This window comes from Narcine bancroftii, chromosome 1 (assembly GCF_036971445.1).
Source record: "Narcine bancroftii isolate sNarBan1 chromosome 1, sNarBan1.hap1, whole genome shotgun sequence".
NCBI classification, from domain to species: domain Eukaryota; kingdom Metazoa; phylum Chordata; class Chondrichthyes; order Torpediniformes; family Narcinidae; genus Narcine; species Narcine bancroftii.
In genome coordinates this window covers 37,688,388-37,705,247 of record NC_091469.1, presented here as the reverse complement: position 1 = coordinate 37,705,247, position 16,860 = coordinate 37,688,388, and the positions used below count along the sequence as shown (strand labels likewise).

The following is a 16,860-nucleotide window of genomic DNA, read 5'->3' as shown; positions in this document are numbered from 1 at the left end:
GTCTTGAGTTTTAGGGCCTTGAGGAACTTCACTGGAGTCCTTAAGGTAAGATTTCACTATCTGAACAAAACAGAAGAATCCACACATTTCCTGTTTATTGTCATCTGCTGGTTCTCACATGGTCTTGTCTACTGTTCAACAGTGGAAGGAAGAGGAGTCTCGGAGAGCAAGGGTAGGAAAGAATAAATGAAAAGAGACTTGATATCAACTCAAGTTGGAAGTTTATTTTCATATGTACCTGTGTACAGTGAGATGAGTGTACTGTTCACACATTATAGTCATTAGTGATTGTAGATTTCAACCTACCTGAGTCGATAGATAGCACATTCATCTGTTGATTCATCAACATGGAAAATGTGGTTTGGAGGATACCAGGTCCGGTCCTTCTCACTCATCAGAGCAAACAGGGAGTTGTACACTGGGGCGATGCCTAATGAATCAGGAATATCTTGATTTAGTCGATTCAAGCTAAAATACTGACTTTTCCTCAGCTTTAACTTGATTGATTAATGGCAGCAGCAATATACTTAGTTATCACAGAATCAAAAAGCTGTAGCTAATCAGAATACTTAATCAAAATCACAGCTGTTAGTCATTTAATTTTGCTGGAAAACATCATCCTAATTTTGGCTTTATTTTTTGCAATGAATGAATGATCAGTTAATCACAGTACCCTCAAGGAGTGCAGATCATCACTTGGAAATATTTCATCAACATGCTGGAAGAAACCAGTAACTTCAGTGATTGAAAGCTGATTTACTCCTTATGAAAAGGTCAAAACAGTTGGTCTAATACAGATATTGGTGGCCGCCATGTTGTATTTGATAAACAATAAAATGGATACAGTGAATTTCCGACTTACGTCCATTTTGAGATAAGACCGGTCGGTCAGAATGGAACTTGGTCTTAAGTCGGGGACTTTCTGTACTTTCAATGCAGACACTTTAGTCATGAGTCACTTATAAGCATCAAAAGTTAATGTACCTGCTCAAGTGTTCCCCATTACTGGCTGGCAATCATCAGAAAAGCAATTTGCCATTTTAGACCTTTTTGTTTAGAAAGGTGAAATGGAGACTTTACTGGTTCAACCTTGCCTTTTCCATGAAAAGTTAGCTCCTTGTCCAGTTAAATAAAATTGAAATACTGTAAAAGTATACATGGGAAATCACATTTCTGAACTTAAAAATAACCCATCAAATCAGCAAACAATTGGGAAGCTGGAGGGACTCACTTGTCAGTCGCATCCAGGGATAGGCATAGTCATCCAATGTTTATCAAGACTAAAATATATCAAAGTCCTATTCTATATCTTGGCTTATTATAAGTTCATTGAATAAATCTTTGCATAAAATTAGATACAGAACATGCCAGGCACTGACTGGAACCTCATTTGGCAGTTTTAAGTTTCAAATGGACTACCATAGCAGTGTATTGGAAATTTAGCAAGTAAAACCTGTTGGAAAAAAATCTATTTATGGAGGAAACAAAGGAGAAAGGAGAAAGTCTTACAATGTTACAAAGGGCCTAACTTTTAACAACTCCAAACTCATGCCAGTGGAAACTGAAGGAAGAAATAGGAGATAATCAATTATATAACTTAAAATAATTGCATCAGTAAGATTTTTAATTGGCTGTTAAGCAACAAAGCAGCAAGAATCTATTTATATAAATTAATTGTTTAATTAACTGTTTTGCTCTTTTAGCAGGTGAGAGAGGGAGAGCTACAGGAAATTATTTTAAATTGGCAGAGGTCATCTTTTGTAAAAGGGCAAGCCAGTCAAGTGGTTAATCTTTATTTTATGATTCTGGTAATGGTTCATGAGAGATAAGAACATAACACAAGAAATACGAGTGGACTATCTTGCCCGTTGAGTCTGCTTTGTTGTTCAGTAAGATCATAAAGATTGTGGCTAAACTGACTGTGGATTCAGCTCTATCAACCTGCTTTTCCTCATAACCTTTAATTCTCCAATTATGTAAAATCTATTTAGGAATACATCCCCATGCTTTCCCTTGCCACTTAATCTCTGACCCTAGCTTTGGGTTTTACTGTTGAATTCCCTTTTTAGTCCATAGGCCAGGTGGTGGATTGGGCTGGCTTCAGGTGAGACAGCAAGAGGATTATGGCAATGGAATCTGGCCAATCGTTGTTCCCAGGCATCCTAATTTGGGACAGATGCAATCTTTGAACAGGATCAGGAAATGGATGCATCTGCTTCTCACTTTGTCAAATGAAAGAGAAGGGCTTGGCAATGTTCTTATATAACCATATGTTTTTAACTATCACACAAATTAATTTTACCTAAAGCTTGATTGTGCTAGCTGTGCAGTGCACTGATATAAATTCTTATTTGTAGAGGCATCTGAGAACAATGAGTAATGCTAACCAGCATACTCTGCTTCACTGCTCAATGAAAGCTCACCTACACATGATATTCAAACAATGGAACAGATTTTAACCATCACATTATAGACCTCACCTCCATCCAAGCTCTCATCTTGGAGTCGGAAGGATCCAACTTCCTTAAGGGTCATCTCTGCTCCTTAACTGTAATGTTTTCCTCTTATCCACCAGCTGCTTCCAGTCACCATACAGATGACATCTCATTTCTCCAACTCTAGCTCCCCTCATTAACCTATCAACTAGATGACTTTAGAAACAACACATCCCAACAACAACCCTGAGCTGCTGCTATCAGGAATATTCTTTTTGTTCTGTCACCCCCCCCCCCCCACATCAATAATACCCAATCAGCTAAGTTTTTCTTGCATTATCTGCTTTTAGTACTGTTACAAGTCCAAAGGACCCCAAAACCCAGCAGCAATAGATATTCACCATGACAAATGTTGTTTTTAATTATCTTTAAACATGAAAACAAAATCAAACTTTAACTTATCTCTATTTTTAACTTACTTAACTTAACCCCCGACAAAGAAAAAGGAAGTGAGAAAGTTATTTGGTTCACAGTCCAACCTCACTTCTCATTCTTCCAAGTTCTCTGGTTGCAGGCAATTCTTACACTGTGCACAGAATTTAACATGTATAAAGTTCACCAGGCTTTGGTGCTCGAAAGGTAAATGGTTACCGCTCAGGAAGGTTCTTGTAAGTTTGGTAGAGAGATGTGTGGTTCCAGAATTTCCACAACTGAGATACCACCATTAGTCACCTCAATGTCTTGCTGATGAAACTTGCCCCATCATGGTTGTCCAGATAATAACCTCTTTCTTTCAGGTTACCATAGAGTTCCTTTCTGTTCCTCTTATTAAAAAAAAACACTAGACAGCCAGTTGTATATCCATCTTACACTCCAGAGCTTCTGCTTCAGTTCCAGCAAGCTTCTCTCTGTGTCTCTCTCACACTGACCACTTGCTTGACCCTTCTCTCTTTCTGACTCACACATAGATTGCTTGCAAAAGCACCTGACCTTCTCCATCAAATGATAGAAGTCAGTCTTCTGGTTCATCTGCTGTTTTTAGGTGACAAGAACCCATTAGTGACCTTTCTGTGCACTCTTCGAAAGCCTTGCAGAAAGGTAATAGTTCAATCTTCAGTTTCTGTAATAATATGAATTCTCAAGCATTTCAAATAAAATCTGTTTTAAAGTGTGTATATGTATGTGACCTACTCTACTTTTCCCAATTTATCTCCCAAAAATATTTCTATATATTCTGTCACAGTACAGAAATTATTCCTTCTTCTATCTGTAGCAGAATTGTTTTTTTTCAGCCCCTTGTCACTTTAGCTCAGATGTCCACTTTCTATCCATATATTTGGCCAGTTGTTTAAGTCCCAGGGCCACTGCATTAGTGAAATATTTACATGAAGTATAATCTGCTATTTAACTGTCATGTTTACTGATTTGATTTTACTATTTTAGAAATGTTCCCTTTGTTCTTTCCTCACTGCCACTCAAAATTAACTTATTTTCTCTCTTCCCCAGTTCTGTTGAAGGGCCTTAGATCTAATATTGTTGATTGTTTCTGTTTCTACAGATGCTGCCTGACTTGTCGATTGCTCCATTGTTTCCTGTTTTCATTTTAGTTCTGAGTGGGCTCGGTGATCTGGAATGACTGAAAATTACACCCTTCACTGAGAAAGGGAATGGCAAAGCCGTTTTTTTAATTCACTCAAGGCTTTGCTGGCTGAGCCAGCTTTTGATTGTCCATCCCAAATTGCCCTCGAGAAGGTGGTGGTGATCTATCTTTTTGAACCACTGTACTTGGTGTGCGTGTGGTGGTATGTTATTACACCACTAGGTTACCAGGTGGCTCACCTGGTGACCTTGCATATATAAACCGGTGGAGACCCATACCCCCACCCCTTATTCTGGCCTAGGCTTGCACAGAGACAAGACCTCAAGACTTAGCTGTATATATTAGTCTATTAAAACTAGTGTTTTGGCTGCACTCTGCTTTGTGTGATTTGATGCTTGTCGCCATCAATGTGAACTGCATGTTGTTGTGTATACAATATAGGAGCTTTGTGGGATAAACAGAGAACATGTTTCAAGCTGTAGGGAAGTTGAAACAAACTGGAATTTAAAATTAAATATCATTTAATTTTCTGGGGAAAATTCTTTGCTCAAAGGGCAATGAAAATGTGGAACTTCCAACCTCAGAATGTACAAAAGAATATGCATCAGTGCATTTAAGGTGAAGCAATGTAGGTAAAAGTGAAGTTGGCAAGCAATACATGTTCAATTTGAACACAAATATGGACCCACTGAATGAAATTACAATTTTGTGCTGAACAATTCTATCGCAAAATTGCCTGGGTGAGGTATGGGAAAAAAACATAAATATGGGTAATCAACTATGATGGGGACTTCAATTTGAAACCCAAAGTACAAGCCTACTACATAAAGAATATCCTTAAAATGGTAAGGCTTGGACATTCCTTTTCTCCTTAAGGCCTCAGTATACTATAAGAAACGTTGAAGAAATAGGCACCCCTGTTGAGGGTCTTTTGTCCCTTTCTCACTACCTTTTTCTTTGTCGGGAGATAGAAGTGGGGAGGGGGTGGTATATAGGTATGTTTTCTTTTTCTTTTTATGCGCCACATGTATTTGTATTGATTTGACTTATTTTTTATTATGTGCTTTTTTTTGTGCGGTTCTATATTTATAAATGAAATTTTAAAAAAGAATATCCTTAAAATGGTTCATGTAAACAATGAATAACCTGTCATGAAGCTAGCAGTGAAAAGTGACATTCATGGATCATGGACATATCTTTCAGGGCACAAGAACATTTGATGAAACTAGGCAAAGGTTTTTGTAAAGGGAAATGGTCTTTCACTAATTTCAAGAAGTACTGATGAGAAAGAGAGATTTCATGTGATAAGGTACCAAATCAGGGGTCAGGGCGGAAAAAAAAGATCATGAAGCAGATGAAGATTGGCAAAAGAAAGCAGACCGTAGGCTTAACTGGGTCCTTTGTTCATTAACCAGGTGAATTGAGGAATCAATGCCGAGGGTTCAAATTGAAATTAATTACTTGGATCGATTGCTAAATTTGTGGATGACAGAAAGATATAAAGGAGAGCATATTGTGATTAAAAACTTAAGGAGGTTACAAAGGTATATAAATAGGAAAAGCAAATGGCAAAAGATCTGGCAAATAACGTATCACGTGGGAAAATGTGAAATAACAATTTTGACAAGAAAAATAAAAATGCCCCTGATTTTAATGTTAAGAGATCAGAGGTCTGATTATCCCTTCGTGCCTGGATTGCATGATTGGCCAAAGACTGGTTGTAAAGTACTGCAAGTTTGGGGAATCTAAGTTGTTTATTACAAAAGGAATTGAATACAAAGGTGGAGACCTAATACTTCAGTTGTGAGGTCACATCTTGATATTCACGATTGGTTAAGAAAGGATGATAGTGTCACAGAGTCGCTGGGGACAGTGGGACTTGTGAGCCTGCATCATTATTTTCCCTTTCAAAGTGAGCAGAGAAGGCACTGGGCTCATCTGGAAGTGATGCATCACAGCTAATGATACTTACTGCCTTGTTTTGCCTTATGGAAGCCTTGCCAAGCTTGATCCTGAATTTACTTTTTGTGTTAGTAATGGACTTCCGGAGGTTGTACTTGGTCTTTTTCTATATTTCTGAATCTCCTGATCGGAATAGCACAGATTGGAATCATGTTTATTGTCATTATCATGTATCATGAAATTTGTGGTTTTGCAACAGCAGTATTGTGCATTATAGGTGCAAAAAATTGCAATACATTTCCATATATACTTTATTTTAAAATGAATAATTAGTGCAAATGAAGAGAAAAAAGTGAGGTTGTGGCTGTGGTTCATTGTCCATTCAGAAATCTGATGTCGGAGAGGAAGAAGCTGTTTTCGTAATGTTGGGTGCTCATCTTCAGGCTTCTGTATCTCTTTCCTGATGGTAGTAATGAGATGAAGGTATGGTCTGAGTGGTCACAAGATAAAAGAGCCATTTGGCCCATCGAGCCTGCCCTGCCATTTAATCAAGAGCTGATCCTTATCACTCAGCCCCACTCTCTGGCCTCCCCATAACTCTGGATGTCCTGATTAATCAAATACCTGTCAATTTCTGACTTAAACACACCCAACGACCTCATTTCAACTGCTTCCTGTGGCAACAAGTTCCACAGACTCATGACCCTCTGGCTAAAGAAATTTCTCTGCATTTCTGTTTTAAATTGATGTCCTTTTATCCTGAAATGGTAACCTCTTGTCCTAGACTCCTTTGGTGGTGAGGGTCCTTAATGATAGAAGCTGCTTTCTTGAGACATTGGCTCCAAAAGATGTCCTTAATGGGGGGGGGTGAAGAGTAATGCCCATGATTGTGGTGGCTGAGTTCACAGCTCTCAGTTACTCAACCAAATTCCATACCAAACAGTGATGCAGCCAATCAGAATGCTCTCCACCTTGTGCCTGTAGAAATTTGCAGGAGTCTTTGGTGACACAGCAAATCTTCTCAAACTCCTTACAAAATATAGCTTCTGGTGAGCCTACGTGAATGCATCCACATGATGAACCCAGGATAGATTTTTAACGATGCACCCAGAATTTCCACTGCTGCCTCCTCAATGAGGATTGGTTTGTGTTCTCCTCAATCAATTTCTTAGTTTTACAAACGTTGAGTACAAGATTGTTGGTGTGACACCACTCAACGAGCTGGTCTATCTCCCTCCTGGACACTTCCTCATTGCCGTCTGTGATTCTGCCAATAACTCTGGTGTCATTGGCAAATTTGTAAACTGGATCTGACTGGTGTCTAGCCACATAGTCATGGATGCAGAGTGAATAGAGCAGTGGGATAAGCACACATCCTTGAGGTTGTAAGTGATGAGACATTGTTATTGATCTGCACTGACTGTGATCTTCCGAAGGGGAAGTCAAGGATCCAGTTGCAGAGGCCCAGGTTTTGAAGATTGCTGACCAGTAATGAGGGGATGATGGTGTGGAAAGCTGAGTTGCAATTGATGAAAAGAAGCCGAATATATTGTGTATGCCTTCGTATAGGGTGATCCAAACTTAAAAATGTCAGCTCAAAATCAGGGGTCATCTTATATTCCGAGTATAAAATGCAAACCTTGACAGTGAAATCTCAACACCATTGCCATCTTCTAGCCAGCTCCAATGCAATCTTACATATGTCTCGATGGTTATCAATGAAGTCTCATCACTTCCCCGCGAGGTTCATCCACCTAGTTCAATTGCTGTCGACTCTGTACAGGGTTTAAATGGCCTGTTACAGGAGCAAATGTTGGTTTATTTTAAAATATACATAAAATGAAAACTTTTACAGGGTAATTTGGTATTAAAAAATTGTGATTTGTTTTTAATAGTATCCATTGGTCACCAGTAAATGCCAGTGTTGGGAGGGTCATCTTACAAAAGGTGTTGCTCAAAACCTACATTTTAGACAAAATTCTGGGTGTCTTATACAGAGTTGTCCCATGTGCCAGCATATACGCTATATGTTGATGTTGTCTAGTTGATCAACAGCTAAGTGGACAGCCAGCGAGACAGCATCTGCTGTGGAATGATACAAGTGTATTGCAGATAGTCCAGGTCTTTACTTAGGAATGAGTTAAATTCTGGCCATGACCAACCTCTCAAAACATTTTATTACAGTAGACATGAGTGCTACTGGGCATTAATCATGGAGGCTACCCTCGACTTGGACACAAATATGACTGATGTCCTTTTGAAGCAGATGGCAACCTCTGACAGCAGCAGTGAGAGATTGAAAATGTCCATCTAGTTGGTTGGCACAGATTTTTAGTACCCTGCCAGGTACGGCATTAGCGTTTGACACCTTGCAACGGTTTAGGGTTGCCAGCTTCTGTAGGGATTCTCATTGGTACTGTTGAGATTTACTTTTCAAAATGAATTTTATAAGATGTTCAGCTCATCGGGGAGTGAAGCATCACAGCCATTTATGATGTTAGGCTTTGCCTTGTTGGATGTAATGGCCTGCAAGCCATGCCAAAACTGGCGAGTATCTGATTCTGTCTTTAGCTTCACTTGGAATTGCCTCTTTGCTGTTGAGATAGCCTTCTGTAGCCTGGACCTGGACTTCTTGTAGAGATGTGGATCACCAGTCTTTAACTACCCCTCAGCAGGTTGCGAATCCTTTGATTCATCCACAGCATTTGGTTAGGGTACTCACGGTATGTGTACATGGGTACACACTCAATCTTGTCTTCAAGAGTGTGCGCATCTCTTGGTTATTCCAAGGCTTCTGGTTAGAGTACACCTGGATAGTCTTAACAGAAACACACTCATCCATGCATTTCTTGATAAAGTCGGTAACCAATCTGGCACATTCATTCAAATCAACCACTGAGTTTTTAAACACAATCCAGTTCATTGATTCCAGGCAGTTACCAAGCCACTCTTCTGCTTCCATAGGCCATTTCTGTACTGTCTTTTCTTTTGGTGCAGCTCTCTTCAGTTTCTACCTGTATGCAGAAAGCAGATACACAGACAAGAGTTCTAACTTTCCAAAGCATTGGTGCGGAATTACCAGTGGCCCTGTCTCATGTGGTGTGACTCAATATTATAGTTGAAAAGTGTCCTTGAGAGAGAAGTTTGATTAAAGATATGAATGCCCTTTATTATTATACTGTTCTTGAGGTTTGCCCAAGAGTGGCACTTTCAAGTAACTGTAGTGTATTAACTGCAGAAAGATGAAAAGCATTAGGCCCCTCATTCTTTGGAAAGTAATTTCAAAGTTTGTTCAGAAATATTCACTTTGACTCTACTCTTTCCACATCACTATGACAAAGAACAAGCAGAGAGGAAAATTTGGAACAGTATTAATGTCATTTTCCTATGTTCATTGGTCCCAACAAGGTTTATTGGGACCAAAAAGGAAATGCAGTTGAAGTTTCAAAAGCCAAAGATATTGGATCACATTATATAATATAGTATAACTCCGATTATCTGAAATCCTCAGTTATCCAAAAATTTTTGGACCCAGAAGTGACATCTGTTCGGTTCCAAAACATTTTTTTTGGCTAATTGAGGATTTCAAAATCAGAAATCCTTATTTATCCAAAAACTTTAGAAACCCAAATGATGCCATTTCACTTCCAAAATAATTCAGATAAATGAGGACATCTAAAGCAAACAAAAATCCTGCTATCTGAATTTTTTTCAGAGCCAAACTGAAACCACAGGTTGAAAAAAAAATTATCGAATTTTGGAAAAACCTTTGAGTAGAATTTTGAGATTTTGTTGTTGGATTTATCTTATTTTATTCAGGTTGTTTTTTGATGTGAATAAACATTATTTTAATGTTTAAAAAGCCTTCCATTGTTGTTTAAACACTGTTACAAGGGCTGTTTTTAAAAAATGACCATTTATCCAAAAATATTCTTTATTCGATAGAGGCCCGGTCCTGACCATTTCGGATATTCCGAGTTTTACTCTATGTGCTTTAAGCCATTGAATATCCTCAAAATTATTAGAGAAAATAGGAAAGTCATTCTGTGATTTCTTATCCTGTATATGCCTGATGCACCAACTAAGAAACACTTTGGCATGAGCAGTGATGACTGGCAGAAACGTCTGTGGTCTTTCGCCTGCCAATATAGAAGCAGGTCTTTACAAGATATGGCCCCATTTCTCCCAAGTTAAAGGGGACTGTCTGAAACAAGTATCTGATTTGTGGTATCTGGGCTTGGTTTCTGATGACATACCAAACCTCTGCAAACTCCTGAGCAAGTCAAGGTGCTGACATGCTTTCTTCCTGTTGACATTTGTATGATGGGTCTGGGAAAGATCCTTCAAAATAGTGACTCCCAGGTATTTATATTTTTTCATCCTCTCTACCTGATTCCCCAGTGATAATTGGATTGTACATCTCTGGTTTTCCTTTCCTAAAGTTCAATTCAGCTCCTTGGTCTTGGTAAGATTGAGTGAGAGATTATTGTTAGTACACCATTGAGCCAAGTTTTCAATCTCCCTCTTCTACGCTGACTCATCACTCCTTTTTATGCAGCGGGGAAGAAGCTGTCCTTGTGTCGTTGAGTGCTTGTCTTTAGGCTCCTTTACCTTTTTCTCACTGGCGCCTCCATACTATACAGTGATGCAACCAGCCAGAATGCTCTCCTCAGAGCACCTGTAGAAGTTTACAAGAGTATTTGGTGACATACCAAATCTCCTCAGACACCACACAAAGAGCCTTCTTTGTGATTGTATCTGCTGATCTGTTACAGGACCCAAAAGTTCCAAAAAAAATTTCTATTGCCATTACCTCCCAAACAATTCCCAGGACCTCTACAGTGGTATTATCAGCAAATTTGTAGGTGGTGCTGTTGATGTACTGAGCCACACATTCGTGGGTGTAAAGCGAATAGAGCACAAGGTGAAGTATGCAACCCTGTGGTGCTCCGGTACTGATGGAGATTGTGGAGGAGATTTTCTTGCCAACCTGCACTGAAGGTGAGAGAAATCCAGGATCAAATGCAAAGTTTGAAGCAGGTTTTAAAGTTGTCAGTGCCATTCTCCTTCAATAAACCGCTATCACTCCATTCCCTTAATATCCAAAAGTCCATCAACTTCTGTCTTGAATATATACACAGTGAGTGAGACTCCACAACCCCCTTGAAATGCAAAGATTCACTCCTCTCTGAGTGAAGAAATTTCTTCTCATCTCTGTCTTGAATGGCTGGCCCCTTATTTTTAGATTGTGTCCTTTGGTTCAGGACATTCTTTTCAGAAAGAACACCATCCCTGTATCTATCCAAGCAAGCCCCAGGAAAAATGCATACATTTCGAATGGATCATCTCTCATTCTTTTCAGTTCTAAGAGTATAGCCCCTGGAATTATAATCTTTCCTAATTGAAGCAATCAATCTGGTGAACCTTTAGTTACCTTTAGAAAGTACAATTTTCCTTAGACCTACACTAAATATTCGAGATGTGGTCTCCTCAGGGATGTATGAAATTGGAGCAAGTTGTCTCTATGTTTATACTTCTAATAAAGGCCAACATATGCAAACAGTAGGCCCTGAGAATATAATGTACAAGTATGAAACTATTACAATAAGCCAAAATAAGGACATGGGAACAGTCTTGCTAGAATAACCATGATAAAAAAAAACTAGATGCATCAGCAGGAAAACATAAAAGTCAGAGAAAACTTTGGCTCTATTCTCAGACTATGCTCAAGCAATCATTTTCAGAGTGAGTGCAAAAGATCACAGCATATTCAGCTTTGTGGACGTTACATCAACAGTGATGAAGAGTTTTGAAAGGCTAGTGTTGAAGCATATCAGTCCCTGTCTGAATAGTGACTTGTATACATTCCAGTTCACCTATTGTAGCAACAGGTCTATGACAGATGCCATCTCACTGGCTCTACACAAATCCCTGTAACACCTGGACAGCTAAGATGCATTAATCAAGATGCTCTTTATCGACAACAGTTTGGCATTTAACACCATCATCTCCTCAAAACTGATCAGCAAACTCCAAGACCTGGGAGTTAACACCTCTCATCTGCAGACCACAATCATTAAAGATTGGTAAAAACTTCTCTTCCACAATCCCCATCAGTACTAGAGTACCACAGGGTTGTGTTCTTATCCCCCTGCTCTACTCACTTTACATCTATGACTGTGCAGCTCGATGCGACGATAACACCATCTACAAATTTGCCAACGATACCACGGTAGTGGGTTGTATAAAGGAAGGGGTGGAGTCAGCACACAGGATGGAGATAGAAAACCCGGCTGAATGGTGCACTATCAACAACCTTGCACTCAATGTCACCAAAACTAAGGAGTTGATTGTTGACTTCAGGAAAGGAAAGCCAGAGGTATACAATCCAGTGATCACTGGGGGATCAGAGGTGGAGAGGGTGAACAAATTTAGGAACTTAGGACTTACTATCTCGGAGGATCTTTCCTGGACCAAACACACCAATGGCATCATGAAGAAATCATGTCAGTGCCTTTACTTCCTCAGGAGTTTGTGAAGGTTTGGTATGACATCAGAAACTCTGGCAAATTTCTACAGAGATGTGATGGAAACTGTGCTGACCAGCTGCATCATGGTCTGGTATGGGAACACCAAGACCCTTGATCATAAATCCCTCCGAAAGGTAGTGGACACAGCCCAGGACATCACAGGCAAAGCCCTCCCCACTATTTAGTACATCAATATGGTACATTGCTATCGGAGCATTGCAGTTTCCGATCATCACCTTGTGACAATATTTATAGAAATTGGAGCTTGCAGAGTGCACAAGTACAGTGGTGGTGAGCTTTCGGTAATTACACACCAGTCTTCAGATCCATATGAGAGGCAGCGGTGGAATGCCAGATTGTCAGTGGCTGAGTAACCTGTGGCACCTGCCATCCACTCTGGTTGAAAGGTGACAAACCAGTGATTTTCTGCTCACTGAGCTGGGAATTTTCTCCTATTGCCCTGGTGGAAGTGATTCTGTTCTGTGATGGGAATTCTCTGCTGGAGAGATACCTGATGGGATAAATCGTGTCTCCGCTTCAAACCCAGGATTTGGAGTAAGGTCCTGGGAATTGTTTGGGAGGTAATGGCAATATAGATTTTTTTTACTTTTGAACTTTTGAGTCCTGTAACAGATCAGCACAAAGAAGGCTCTTTGTGTGGTGTCTGAGCAGATTTGGTATGTCACCGAATACTCTTGTAAACTTCTACAGGTGCTCTGAGGAGAGCATTCTAGCTGGTTGCATCACTGTATAGTATGGAGCCGCCAGTGGAAAAAAGGTAAAGGAGCCTAAAGACAAGCACTCAATGACACAAGGACAGCTTCTTCCCCGCTGCCATCAGATTTCTGAATAATCAATGAACTAAAGACACGGCCTTACATTTTGTGCCCTATTTTTTTTATATAGTAATGTTGTAAGATGGTTAATAATACGAATGTTTGCCATATGATGCTGCTGCTTAACACCAAATTTCATGACTTGTTTACGACAATAAATTCTTATTCTGAATATGGCAGGGCAATGTGATAGGACCAAGAATACTGCACTTTATACTCCACTACCCAGAGCACTTGACTGTCTGTGTGGGTCAGAGACAGCCCAAATGAGGAGCAAACAGAGGTAACGTGCCAGCAATGAATCAGACTCCTTTTCATAATTATAAAAGACGGATTGCTGAATCTTTCAAAACCAAGTTTTTCTTTCCCATGAGCCCACTGATGGACTTTAATTCCAACTACGTTGCACTGATGCCTTGCGATCTTTTATTCCAGTTTATAAGACTGATTAGTTGTCTGAATATTTCTGCCACAGCTGCTTTCCATCATGAGACCAGTAGAGTGGGGATAACTGAGTGAATCAAGTTGAGCGGTACAACGTGCCACAAGACCCAGTGTATTCACTTGCACAATAAATAGAATATCTAACAATAAATGATCACATGTTGAAAACTAATAAGAAAAGAGTTTCCTGCTCCTTCTTTCTAACGTTCACAACCACACCAATTCCAAGACAAAGAGAGAATTTTGATGTTGACTTGAAACTGGTGATAATTTGAAGGCTACGAGCCGCAAAATACAAATATAAAAGCACACTAAAATCCCTGTTATCCATAATTCAAGCAACTGGAAGCCTCAAGCAACCAGTAGAAAACAAATAAGTTAAAATACAGAAACTTAAAATTGGCATGTCTTATCTTTAGTTCACCAATCACTCAACACACAATCTCAAGCAACTTGAAAATTCACGTATCTGGCCTCTACCAATCCCCACAGATGTTGGATGCCAGGGTTTACAGTACAAAGCAATAATCCAATGGGAGAAGATGGCAGGCAGACAGAGCTTTCGACTCTATTGCACATAGACTGACCACTTCAATCATTGCTTTGGTTTTAATGTATCATCAGATGCAGCAAATAGTGAAAAATTTGCAGACAGAACCTCTGTGCCATTGGATTAATTCACCTAGATACCCAGGCAGGATGATGAACTTGGCAAGCATCAGGATAATGAAATATGTTGCACTGTCCCCTCACAACATAAGAGTTAACCCAGCAGCTGCACAACTTACAAGGGAGAAATTTATTTATTATGGGGTGGAAATAGATGATGAGAAGAGATTGCAGAGAGTAGCAGGGAGAGAGGAGAAATCTCTGATGAGTCTCCTGGACAGATGAAGGGAGAGAACTCTGGGGCAGGGCAGAAATCAGTCAGATCACTGGAGGTGAATGTTGACAGGTAATACAGGAATGGGGGCAGAAAGACTCTGGCTGAAAGAGATCCTGAGAAGCATTTAGGTCTCTAGCTCTGTCTGCAACTTGGGGCTGGGGAATGATGATCCAGAGGCAGCTAAATCTTGGGAAGTTAGTAACTAATTTGCAGTGATGGATGCAAAACAGCTTCTTGCAATCTATTCTTTAGACTGATCACTGATCTGGGATACATGCAGCTTGATGGCTTGTAGATCTGAATAAATCGACTGTAGGGCAAGCACCGAACACTGCCCTGGGTCTCTCCTTCTTTCTATCCCCATGACCAAAATAGAATGTGGCAATGGTCAGACTCAGAGATTCAGTGCAGCCAAGTCCATCTCATTGTGTAACGCTGACACTGAAGATAGCAGGTGTCATTTTTTTTTAAAACTCACAACTGGCTCTGACCTGTCTTGGCCCTGAGTCTGTTTCATTTTTGTCTATAGAATTAATTGTGGATTAAATGAGGCAGGCAAGTTACAAGGTAGATGAGCACTCTGGGACTAGTGACCATAATTTTATTCGTTTTAAAATAGTTATGGTGTGGCAGCGCACATCCTCATGGCGAACCGGCCCCGCTTGTATCAGCCATGGGGAAATAGCATCGTCAGAGGTTTCTCTCTGACTCCAGCAGCCCTTCCCGCGCGCACCCTGGGCAGTGATTATGATGTCACGACACACCAGGTGACTGAGCTCATGCTGCCCTTAAAGGGACGGGCTGAATTTGAATAAAAACAGTCGTTAATGACCCTCAACGTAGTGGCTGTGTTTCTTCCACTGCTCACACCGCCACAGTGGTGACCCCCGACGAGCCCAGATGTTTTTCTGTATTCAAAACACCATGGATTCAGTAGAGGTTAACGCTGTCTCTATCAAGCTTCCCCCCTTTTGGACCCACCAACTGAGAACGTGGTCCAGGCTGGCGGAAGCACAATTTCAACTCCGCAACATCTCCTCAGACGCCACGATGTTCTATCATGTCGTGAGTGCTCTGGACCAAGATACGGCAGCGAGGGTGGACAACATCATTCACCATCCCCTGGTTATGGGCAAATATACTGCCCTCAAAGACCTGCTGCTTGGAACTTTTGGGATAACTCCCCAGCAACGGATTTCCAGGATCCATCATCTAAGGCTTGAACCGTAGTCTGTCGGTGCTGATGGATGAAATTCTGGCCCTTGCGGAAGACCACAAACCTTGTTTTCTCTTCCGCCAGATATTCCTGGAACAGATGCCGGAAGACATCTAGCTGCTCCTCACAGATGAAGACTTCTCAAACCCGAGAAGAGCAGCAGCCCACGCTTCTGGTGCACGAAGAGGGAGAATGAGGCAGCCCTCAATTAGGTGGCACGGCCAGGAGCCAGCCGACCTCAAGCTGCTCCCAAGACCAAGCCAGAGGAGGGCCAGTCGACCTGATGTTTCTACCACAAGCGCTGGGGAGTGCAAGCCCGTAAATGCCACCACCCCTGCGGGTTTCAGGGAAACGACCAGGGCAGCCGCCATTGATGGCTGCGATGGCTGGCCACACAAACAGCCTCCTTCATGTGACGGACAGATCCACCAGCCATCGATTCCTGGTAGACACAGGGGCTGAGCTCAGTGTCCTTCCCCCCCATAGCATTAGAGACTCGCACCCGATCTCGAGGTCCAACCCTGCTGGCGGTCAACGATTCCACCATCAGGACCTATGGCACCTGCAGGGCACAAATTCAGATCAAGAAGGAGAAGTTCCACTGGAAGTTTGTCCTAGCCTCCATGGGCACCGCGCTGTTAGGGGCCGACTTCCTCAGAGCTCATGGCCTTCTGGTTGACATGAAGGGCAAAAGGCTGGTCAACACCCGAACGTTTCACTCCACCCGACAGGACACAGCAGAAGCACACAGGCCTGAAATCGCCACCGTAGCCACCACCAGGGACGAGTTTGATGAGATCCTCCACAAAGTCCCCGCCATCTTAGACCCACGGTTCAACGCTGGCCTGCCCCAGCATGGGGTCTTCCACCACACCGCCACACAGGGCCCCCAGCTGCACCCTGGACCCAGACGGCTGCTGCCCGAAAAGCTCCAGCAGGCAAAGGAGGAGTTCTCCAGACTCCAGGAACTGGGAATCATCCAGCGCTCGGACAGCGCCTGGGCATCGCCGC

The 16,860-nt window shown here is 41.3% G+C and overlaps 1 protein-coding gene across 9 annotated transcripts in view; it reads right to left on the bottom strand.

Annotated features, from left to right (window-relative positions):
* The window catches only part of LOC138757128 (tyrosine-protein kinase JAK2-like), a 297,517-nt gene that overhangs the window by 109,763 nt on the left and 170,894 nt on the right, over positions 1–16,860 (bottom strand). For all 9 annotated transcript variants that reach the window (XM_069923956.1, XM_069923994.1, XM_069923978.1 and 6 more), the window contains one exon: positions 307–430. In XM_069923956.1, coding sequence (XP_069780057.1) covers positions 307–430 — 124 coding nt within the window. The remainder of the gene's footprint in view (positions 1–306; positions 431–16,860) is intronic.